At 32.4% G+C, this 11,387-nt stretch overlaps 1 protein-coding gene across 1 annotated transcript; it reads left to right on the plus strand.

Moving 5' to 3' along the window:
• LOC141642087 (transcription factor bHLH62-like) lies at nucleotides 1-4,137 on the plus strand. Its single transcript, XM_074450772.1, has 8 exons — nucleotides 1-851; nucleotides 1,571-1,810; nucleotides 2,290-2,355; nucleotides 2,525-2,593; nucleotides 2,701-2,772; nucleotides 3,027-3,242; nucleotides 3,436-3,514; nucleotides 3,624-4,137. Exons 1-8 carry the CDS (start codon nucleotides 135-137, stop codon nucleotides 3,659-3,661), a joined length of 1,497 nt encoding a protein of 498 aa, XP_074306873.1. The 5' UTR covers nucleotides 1-134; the 3' UTR covers nucleotides 3,662-4,137.
• Nucleotides 4,138-11,387: the final 7,250 nt, after the last annotated feature.

An 11,387-nucleotide genomic window follows, 5' to 3' on the forward strand; every position in this document is an offset into this window, starting at 1 on the left:
TTTCTATCTTCACCATTCTCTTTATTTATTTATCTATCAATTGAGTGAACTACAATACCTCATTTCCCTCACTCCCCAAAATACTTCTTATTTCTCCCAAAAAAAATCCTCTACAATTCACATTTATTTTTTCAATGGAAAAAGAACTAAGTTGCTCAAATTATGGCTATTTCCACACTAATTGGGCAAGCCAAAATGAACAAAATGACCAAAATGACCCTTTTGAATCTGCCCTTAGTTCTATGGTTTCTTCTCCAACAACAGCTCCATCAAACGGTTGTGGTGATGGTATCATGATCAAGGAGTTAATCGGACGGCTAGGAAGCATTTGTGATTCATCTGAAAATAATAATTATATTAATAATTGTAATAATAATAATAATAATAGTTCTTGTTATAATACACCAATTAATTCACCAAAATTCAATCTTTCATCATTAATGAATATGGGAAATATTAATCATACAATTATGGGTAATAATAATGCTAATTACCCAACAAATTTGGGAACTTTTAATGCTGATCCTGGGTTTGTTGAAAGAGCTGCTAAATTTTCATGTTTTGGGAATAATTCTAGTAATTTTGCTAATAATAATGTTATTAGTAATGTTAATGTTAATGGGAATATTAATCATGAAATTATTATTATTAATAATAATAATAATAATAATAATAATAATAATAATAATAATAATAATAATGGAGATTCAAGAGAAGGTTCTTCAGTTTCTGAGCAAAACCCAGGTGTTGAATTGTCAATTAAATCTCAAAATGATGCAAAATCAAGGAAAAGGAAGTCAGTTTCTAAGGCTAAAGTCAAGGATTTTACTCCTTCAATCAAAGATGATAAGGTAATTAAATTAGTTTTCTGTAAGACGGTTTTATGTTAATATAGTGTAAATTGAATTCTAAGTTAGTAAGAGGAGCGGTTTTATAGTATTATTGGGTGAGTCGGTCTTATACAAGTGTGTTTGTTATGAAAATGTTATATTTAGATTTTTTTTGTTAATACTAATGTTTTACATCATTAAATGAAAGGATATGCTATGTATCTTGTTGATAAGAAGTTTAATTTTACATTAAAGGGTAGTTATGTAATTTACTATTATGTTGTTCAGTCCAATTTACTATATTTGACCAAATATTTGCGGGAATATTTTAAAATGTAGTGAATTGGACCGAACTGAGGAGTAAAATCCCAACTTTGTAGAATTATGGCCTATTTAAGATGTTGGACTCTCTAAATATAGACACTAGATGATTCACTATATGAGATAGAGTGGTAGACTAACTTAGCTGGTAACGTCATTAACCTGATTTTTGTGAAACTGACTTAATCCGGTCTACATCAAAATTTACATACAAATAATGTTTCCTAACTAGGAAAAATTGGACAATTTGCCTTGGAAATTGTAAGACTATAATTAGGAAAAAATTAAAGTTTTAACATAATTCCATTTTGGGTTGCTAAATAATTTAAAAAACAATTCTTGTTTAAAACGGACATATTTTTTTTTGGGTAAAAAGTTGATATTTAGTCAATTTATTTTTTTTTTATTTTTTTTTGCAGGTTGAAGTAGGGAATGATGCAACAAATGCCAAAAGAAGCAAAGTAGAAAATGAAGTGAGTAAAAAGGAAAATGGAGGAGAGTGCAATAGTAGTAAAGAGAAAGAGAAGAATATTAAAAATGATGATAACAATAATGATAGTAGCAAAGAAATACAAAAAGTAGCAGAGCCTTTAAAGGACTATATTCATGTCAGAGCTAGAAGGGGCCAAGCTACTGATAGCCATAGCCTTGCTGAAAGAGTACGTTTCTTCACTCCCAAGTTACTACTTCCTAGCTAGGAAATCCTCGTATATCGCGTAACGTTGAAGTCTTCGTCTAGTGGTTAAAACTTGACGTATGTATTGATACATTAGGTCACATGTTTGATATTTCAGCGACTTTATGCGTTAGAAATATGTGAAAGTTATGAGAGGTGTTACACTGGTAGTCCTATACTCGTAACTTAATTAGATTTGAGCGGAATTGAGCCAAGTCTCCTAGCTGAGTGGTTAAGATTGACGTACTTGATAACATTAAGTGACGCGTTCTACATGTCCGCCTCTTTATGAATTAGAAATATGTAAAATTATGATGGGTATACCGTGTTACAGTGGTACTCATGACTTAGATTTGAATCACGATCCGTACCATTGTAACTCCTGTTTCGGAAAAGAAAAAACGAATCCGATTGTTGAAAAAGACTGCTTTTTTGACATTTTTGTTTTGTTTTGGTGAACAGGTTAGAAGAGAGAAAATTAGTGAAAGAATGAAGTTCTTGCAGGATCTTGTCCCCGGCTGCAATAAGGTTAGTTACGAAATAAGACCGCTTTACACAAGAATTTGTTTTTATCATGTTTACGGACTTTTCAAAGATATCTAGAATGGAGTAATAATTATGGGTTAGATTTTGGCAATATTGGGATGTTGAAACTTGAAATTAAATGCAATTTTTTACTTTTCTTGGGCATAAATAGGTGACAGGAAAAGCAACTGTTCTTGATGAAATCATAAATTATGTGCAATCTTTGCAACGACAGGTTGAGGTATGTCATAATTTAATTTCCATACCAAAATAAGCAAATAAAATTCAATTGTTTTTTTTCCTATTTAAATAAGCTATTAATTATTTACTTAATTTTTATTTTTGCAGTTCCTTTCTATGAAATTATCGACCGTAAATCCTAGATTGGAATTTAACATGGAAGCTCTCCTCTCCAAAGATGTAAGTTTCATACAAAATTCACCCCATATTCGTAATTTAGTTACTCCGTAAAAAGATGACAATTGTAGGGCGCTGCCTCGTGGTACCGAGCCTCGGGGTCCATCATTTTAATAGACCCCACGTCCAGTACTACCTGGTGACGCCGTCTCATTTTCCTAATAAAAGGAATATTCTCGGACATTTTTCGGTTCTTTTGAGAGTGTAAAATAATGATTAATAATTAATTAATTAATTAATTATATTATGGTTAGCAGATGTTTCAATCAATGTACCAACTAGACCAGAATTCAGCACAAGCCCTTCCCTTTGCTTACCAATCAACCCAGCAAATGGCCCATCCCCTGCTAAATGGTGTTCCAAATGGGTTTGAAAATCCTTTCTCAGTTAGCCCAATGGACCCAACCGGAGCCCGACGAAACCCGAACATTTCATTACCCTCTATTGATGGATTTGTTGACTCCTTGACTCAGGTAGCCTTTAACTCTCCCTATAGATCTATCTTCTTAAATTGTGTATAATAACATTAAAGTTTATGCAGTACGCATCAAAGATGTTACATCCAATAAAAAACGAAAATTGTATTAAATTTTATAAATTAACAACAATATTTTTTGTGCTTAGTGTTACAATCTAACATTGGCTTTGGATTTTTAATTGCCTTAGCTACCAACACTTTGGGAAGATGATCTCCAAAGTATAGTCCAAATGGGAATTGTCCCAAATCAAACGCAAAGTGTACCCGGTAAGATTCAATTTCCGTTTATCTTTTTTATTCTTTGTAATTGAATAAAGTTGTTTAATTGCTTTGTTTTGAAGAAATAGTTATATGTAATTTGTTTTACAATTTATAGGTACATTGCCAAATGCCCATATGAAAGTTGAGCTATGACTTTTTTTACTTCATCAAGCATTTGTTGTAATTCTACCAAAGATGTACATACGAAAAACATTGCCTATTCGGACAAAAGATCGAAGTTGAGCGGGAGTAAGAGCAAGATCGATCTACCATGACTTATGATTCAGTTCCTATTTTTGAAGACGGTTTTGGACCCGATTCTTTTTCTTTGGGAAATTATTTGAAAAAAAATCCCAAAATTGTAAAATTTAGTAACTAATTAATTACCATCCTAATTGATCCTAGAGATGGAAAACTCTTGTATTATTATCTCATTGTATAATAATTTTATTACTCTAATATAGCATTAAGTTGTAGTAGTAAAACAAGGGATTTGGAGGACAAAAAGGCTCTAACCTTTTAACACATTCCCTACATTATCTTGTAATAAGAATCTTGGTAAATTGTTCATCATTTTTTTGTTGTCCTAAATTTTCATTAATTACAAGAACATATTGAGAATTTGTTTAGACTTATGTTTATGTTCTGCACTTGATTTGCTTAAGACCGTCTTAAACTAAAACCTTTTACAACATCTCTTAAATTAAAACAATTTTAAATAAGAAATACTCCCTCCTAGTCGGTCATTTATTCCATCTTTCCTTTTTTATGGTAGTCGGATTTTCTTCTCTCTTTCCTTTTTTAGAAAGGTTTGTGTGGTCCAAATTCATTTGTATGTGGGGTACGTTAAGTGTTTTGTGTGGTCTAAAATCATTTCCTTATTTATTGTGCAAAATTGTAAGGAGAAGAGATGAACGACTAGAAGAGAGTAATAAATTTTTTTTTTGATTGTTAATCAATAGAGTTTGTACCCATTTTGCTTTACTCTTAACTTTCCCTTGAATGGACCTCCTTTTCATGTTTGTTTAACAAAGAATGTGACTTGTCCTCATTAAGTCATCATAGTGATGATGATTAAAGATAAAATGTACGTAATTTCAATATCTCATCATAATTTCAATTGGATTTGAACTACTCATCTTTAAATCAGCATGGGATAGTTGGGTTTAAACCAAACCGTATTATGTTTATATCTAAATCTCACAAAAGAGGCATTGAGGTATTGTTGCAATTATAAAATTGGAAATTTTAAAGTCATATGTTCGTTCAAGTAAGAATATTTTAACTTTATTATATCGAGTGTCATATTCACAAATAGGATCCTACATCCAGTTGTATAATGAGCATTATACAACTGGCTAGAATTCGAGCTAATATATAAAGAACTCGAGCTATATATTTTGAGCTTATGTTTACCTATTCCAACAATTCTTCATATTTTTAGTATATGTTTCGAGTTCTTGGCATTACATCTACTAATGGTTCAACAACATTTTAATTACATGAGATTTTGAGTCTATATAGAATCTTTTGATTCTAATTGTAATGTAGAGTTTTTTGTTGAAATTTTATATACAAACTAGTTTTTATATTTCCCAAGACTTAGCTTTTGCACGTCATCTAAGAAGTCGAGCTATTACCCATAATACATGTGTTATTGAACATAGAACTCGAGCTTACATAAAAAAAAAATTCGAGCCCTCAGTCATTAGACATTGAAGCTCCGCCTGATGCGTGACTTGCCAATTGAATTTTCCAAGGTTTTGTAAGTCATCTAAGAAGTCGAGCTATTACACATACTAGATGCGTTATTGGCAATAGAACTCGAGCTTAAATATGAAGAATTCGAGCCATCGGTCATCAATCATTGATAGTAAAAATTGATTTCGATTGAAGAAAGAGAGTTATAATAGTTGATTAAATAAATTAGAGGGAGAGGATGATTAAGTAAGGCATGATGAAAAAAGATGGATATATAAAGAATTCGAGCCATCGGTCATCAGCCAATGAAGCTCCGTCCACCATTGATGGTAAAATTTGATTAATTTCTTAATGATTTTTATTGAAGAATGAGAGTTGTAATAGTTGATTGAATAATTTAGAGGGAGAAGATGATTAATCTGTATAAGGGAAGAAGATGGAGATCAATAGTTAGAATAGGGAAGTAGTTATGGAGAAGAGGGATTACGTTTCATTTGTTGTTTGTTATTTTAGAATTTAATAATTGTATTAGAAAAAGACTAAAATAACCCTGGATGTACAATAGCATTGTACATCCAGTTGTATAGTCTATGAACTTTGTCATATTGGTCATCACCTTTTTTTCTTTTCTCATTTCAAAACTTCCTAATTAGAAGTCGTTTGGTTACCACTTGAAAAACGCAGGAAATGGAAAATCCCATTATTTTAAAAAAAACAAGGTTGTTTGGTTGCCATATTTTTGAAAGAATGTAGGAATTGGAACTTCCCAGGAACTTTCAATACCTACTCCCCCCCTTGGTCATTGGAAGTTCCTGTGGAATTCAATTCCTACATGGGCAACCAAACAATTTTTTCAAATTCACCCGAATTGGATGGGAAATGGATCCTCTCCATTTCCTTTCTCTCCATTTCCTCTCACAATCCCCTTAAATAATAATTTCTTCTCTCACCCTCATTTTTCTTTATTTTTATGCGTAAATTTAGAACCGTTAGATGATATCAAGATACGATCCGGGCCATTAATAGGTACTTGCCTCTCCATTTCTTTTGAGGAAATGGAGAGGAAATGAGCTCAATTGGATGTTGGAACTTAATTCCCATGAATTGCAATTTCCTAGGAAGTTAAAGTTCCTTTAGCAACCAAACGACCCTTAAGAGTAATATTTAGCAACACCGCTTTCTTATTTCCTAAACAATTTCCTGATTTTCTTTCTCAAGCTAATAACTTAATGACGCCATTAGATGGTAGTATGGTACAAACTACAAATTGTTCGTGTCAGCTTCTTACATGTCCTTATATGGGATTCATCTTTTTAGTGATCTGCAGCTACATGCAATCTTTTTTTTTATGTGTAAAGAGAGTCACAAGTGTAGATATGTTGCTGACAGAAATTAAACCCATGTTATGATCGAGGATATCATTCCTCACGACTTTAACCGTTATGTTAACTAACATTTGCAAGTTGCAAGTTGCAACTACATGCAGTATGTAATTGAGTGATATGGAGTCACAAAGGCAGATATGTTGCTAACGGAAAATTGAACATAGATTTTACCAGCTAATCTATATATACTAGCTTGATATGTAACTACATGCAATATGTAATGGGGTGATATCGAGACTTGATATCCGTCAATTGACGTCTTATCATTAACCATAACTTATTTACTGCATTAACATTGAATAGGCTGGATCAATCTCAATTAATTGATTAGTGATGGTGAAATGATGAAATGATTAAAAATTAAAAATGGTAGTAATGAGGTTGACATAATATAAGCGTAACTTGTGGGAACAAGATTGATTAATTATTTACTGGTAAACAGCTGTAGAGTAGGGACTAATTAAAGTAATCACCTCTCATTAAAGTCCAAAATTTTGATGCATTTCTCTATTTTTCTTTCTCTTAGCTGGAATCCAAGGTAACACACAACTTCTTTTTATTCCAATTTTCGTACTATGTATTATCATTACAATTACAAAGTGTAGTGCAGCATTATTTTCTTATTATTCAACGAATAATTTTTAAAAAATTCCAATATTTAACACAAAGACCAGCTTGGCAATGCTAATTTTTGACTTGATTAAAAGGAAATAAAGACCACCTTTCCTTTCTTTTGATTTCAATCCCTAGTTTTCTTATTTTGATGGCTATTCATATAGCTCATCATTCCTATTTTCATGTTTAAGTTGTGTTGGATAAATTATTGCGGCGATAGATATTCTTTTTGTAAATGTTATTTGGCTTAGTAAAAGTTACGAGAAACAATACATGTGACTAACTCTGGTATTGTTGAGCCAGCTACTATTAACCAGATTTAGACCCGATTCAAACCCAAAAGTATGACAACAATTCTAACCACCGAGAATGGTCAATTAACTTAGCATAAAGTCAAAAATGGCTTGATAGCACCCGAAATGATATGAAACAACTAATTTAAAACAAGATCTCCTTTAGCATTCCAAATCAAACAAACCTAATACAACTCAAACTCTAAATGACCTAATTTAAAAACAACTTGACCCGTAAATGGCCATATGGATACTAACCGGAATGACAAGCAATCGACCCAAACAACTCATTTATCAAGTCTACTAATGACCTTATTCGAAAGTTTTGACTTAACTATATAATATCTCACCTTATCTCCTGTACACTTATATATGAAACTTTTTTAATGGAAAATGAGATGGCGACACCGGGTGGTACTCATATTGAGCAACCCCCGGGGTATTATTGTAAATTCCTTAGCTATTTTGCTTCCCTCCATCAAAATTCGAATTTTAAACTAATTTGTGTTAAAAAGGGTAATTTAGGAACATAATATTGACTAATTAAATTAACAATAATGATAATTATAAATAAATAAAGATAACCAAAGATTTTGTGCGATTTTGGCTCAACAATTCTGGTACATTTTTCATCTATTGCATAGTGTTTTTCTAAGAGTAATTACTTTATGTTCAGTGATTCCAAAGTATCACATAATCACATTGGTATCTTGTACATTTAGGCCCTGTTCTTTTGGACTTAATTTCAGTTATTATTGTTGGAGCTGTGTCCTCCAGTTAGTGCGGATAACGTCATTGCACATACACTTGTACGGACAAGTGGGAGCTTGTTGGGGCTGGTGTCCTTTACAGTTAGTGCAAGGACTTATAAATCTCTAAAAGGATCAAAGGGTATACTTTTGTATCATAATCAGTTGGTCCACGTTTATCAATAACGGTTGGCTTGCTAGATAAGTTTGACGTTATTGTCATACAGATGGCGGTGATCAACTGGTCCCTAAAAGTCACACCTATAGGATACGTTTGAGAGATGTGACGGTATGAAAATACAGTCATGTAGATGCCAATTTTGACTAACCAGTTAGTCTGAGTTATTTGACTAATAATTAGTCAAAATGTGATGTTGAGATATTTTATTTAATACGGATTAAATAATATTGGCTAAGGCGGATTAAGCAGTTAATTCGTAAAATTAAATATAAGCGATTTATATTTGATTAATGTATATTGGATAAATTAATTATACGATATTGTCTTTGTCGGACACGTATTAATAATTCAACTAATCCGTGTAATTAGTTGATGCTTTAATATCCGATAACCGATGACAGTTTATAATTAGACCGTGTCATATACATTTAGTAAAATTGCATGTCGGACCGCGAGTTAAAATAAAGAGGAAATGGAAAAGCCCATTTCCCTCTCCTTCACTCGGTTTGGCCGAATGGCATAGTAAAAAGGAGAAGCTCATTCTCTTGTTAACCTAATGCTAATTCATTTGAGAAAATATTAGGGTTTTGAGAAAATTGCCTCTCAAAATTCGGATCTCTCATCCAACGAAAACTCACAAAACAATCCTCTCAATATTGCAAGGCAATTAGAGGATTCATTCTAGCACAAGGGCATTTCTCGGACAATCTTGGGTGCATCGTTTAGGAGGAGATCTACTTTGATCTCTCATTGCCAATTTGCACTAGGACCGAAGGTTAATTCTTATCTTTATCGTTTCATTATTGTTTTTCGTTTATGACAATAAATTGCATATAAAATTTGCGTTATAATCCTATAAAGAAAGGGTTTTATACGGATATTACCCCTCAAGTGGTATCAGAGCAAGGCCACGTAAATTTTTCTATGTGATTTTCATCAAACGGATTGAATCGATGATTTTTGATGCATAAAAAACCACACGGCAGAATTTTTTTTTTGCACGGTTGCAATCTTTCTTGAAACCCGTGTCTTGTTTTTACACGGCTGTATTTAATTCCGTGCATTGTTCTTTTTGTTTTCGGTTTTGATTTAATCTTTGCATATTATTTTGTAATCGATATTCATTATAGTATGTTAAAGATCTATCAATTGTAAATCGATAAACCGTGTGGCTGTGTTTTTGTCTCGGCTGTTTTTATACACGGCCTGTTTTTTTTTTTTTTTGCATTAGGAACCGTGTCCAGTTTACACGGTTGCCATGGTGACGATTTTCTGTTTTGTTTTCGATTTGTTCTTTGCGAATTGTTGTTTTAAACGATAATTACAACAATATGTGAAGATCATGTCAATTGTAATTTTGTTTTAATCCGGATTATGTTCAAATTGCAATTGAGTTTTGTCAAATCGATTCGGTATTGGATGTTTTGCTCTTGAATAAGAGCGGCTGTTTTTTTTTCTTTCTTTTTGCTCACGGTATGAGCATCTTTAAAAAAAAAAAAAAAAAAAAATTTGTGGTACTGTTCACTGTTCACGTCCAGCAGTGAGGAAAAAAATTTTGTTTTTTTTTTTTTCGGCCATTATTGCATAAAACGGATTTATGCTCTCGCTTGATAGTGAAACGGTTCACCCACGTAAAATTAAGTTACTTTAAAACGATTTATAGTAACGGATTATCTCGGATTAAAATTAACTTGACTAAAGCGGTTTTGTCATATAATTTTAATTATCTTTGGTGGTTTGGATAAAATTTTAACATAATTACGGAATTATGTCACGAATAAATTTAATTTAGTTGATGCATTTTATTTATCGTTCTTGTTTAATTTGAATGCTTTTAATTACGTATTTATTTATTTTTGCAAACGGTTGTAACTTAGTGTGGCCTTAGTAGAACGTGTTACCGTAATGATGGAACACGGTCTTGGTTGTATTTTGAGATCTCGTATCTCCATTTTTATTTCTTTTAATTACAGTTTTTATTTAGAATGTAAATAGGTTTATATTTGTAAATTTTAAATTGTAATTTTTGAGAAGACCAAAGATGGAGACCGGATGCTCACTCCCGCTACATGGATCAAGATGGAACATCAAGACAAGCTTCTCGGGTCCAACGGTGGATTCCAAAGTTGTTTTATGTTCTTTTTATTAGGATAGGCCACACTAGGAATTTTTATTTACGTATTGCATTCTTTTATTTATTTTTCGAAACGATAATATGCATCATATTCCGCCTAAAAACCAAACCACCTAATTATTGCATGAAAACTGACACATATAGAGGTCACGAGTTAGTTTTCTATGACATTCTCATGTCACACGTTTTTTTAAGCCATCACCCAAATTAATTCATTCACGCAGACGCTAGTTATTCGTTCACTTAATATGAATTATAATTTAGTTGATGGGATCTTCCTCGTATAAACAAAAATTGAGAACGGTCTTTATAGGTCAAACTCCAATGAGTCCCTTCTTCGTCGGTAGGCATAATATGACCCCTTCTACGTCGGGTAAGTTGGAACCGATTGACTTATTTTATCTCAACACTATAGTCACTCGTACGATCCTGTGACTATGGTGGACTATAGATAGGATTTACGGAAATCTATCGACCAAGAGTTCTTACGGAAGAATTAGCTAAACAGTTGGCTTATCAATTTACAGAAATTGAGTCTTGGGATCACTTGTATCATTCTTGAGGGAGATCAATTATGCAAGTGCGCAAGTCTACACGTTAAAATGAAGTTTTAAATAGACTTAAATCACCTCGATGAGTTGCTTATTTCGTTATTGTTTTTCTTTCTTTTTCAGTGTAGATCACGAACTTTTAAAACTGCTAATAACAAATGGCTGGTTCTACTGATAACCCAATGCCAAGTGCCACATTGGACCGTGAGTCCTGGCTTCGGATCTTCATGAATCGGATGAATCGCCTACTCGATCAAGAATGATGGATCA

Source organism: Silene latifolia, chromosome 2 (genome assembly GCF_048544455.1).
Source record: "Silene latifolia isolate original U9 population chromosome 2, ASM4854445v1, whole genome shotgun sequence".
NCBI lineage: Eukaryota > Viridiplantae > Streptophyta > Magnoliopsida > Caryophyllales > Caryophyllaceae > Silene > Silene latifolia.

Coding starts and splice junctions, on each gene's coding strand:
- LOC141642087 (XM_074450772.1), top strand. CDS start 135: ATGGAAAAAGAACTAAGTTGCTCAAATTATGGCTATTTCCACACTAAT. Junction 2,594..2,700: donor CTTTGCAACGACAGGTTGAG/GTATGTCATAAT, acceptor TTATTTTTGCAG/TTCCTTTCTATGAAATTATC. Junction 3,515..3,623: donor TCAAACGCAAAGTGTACCCG/GTAAGATTCAAT, acceptor TACAATTTATAG/GTACATTGCCAAATGCCCAT.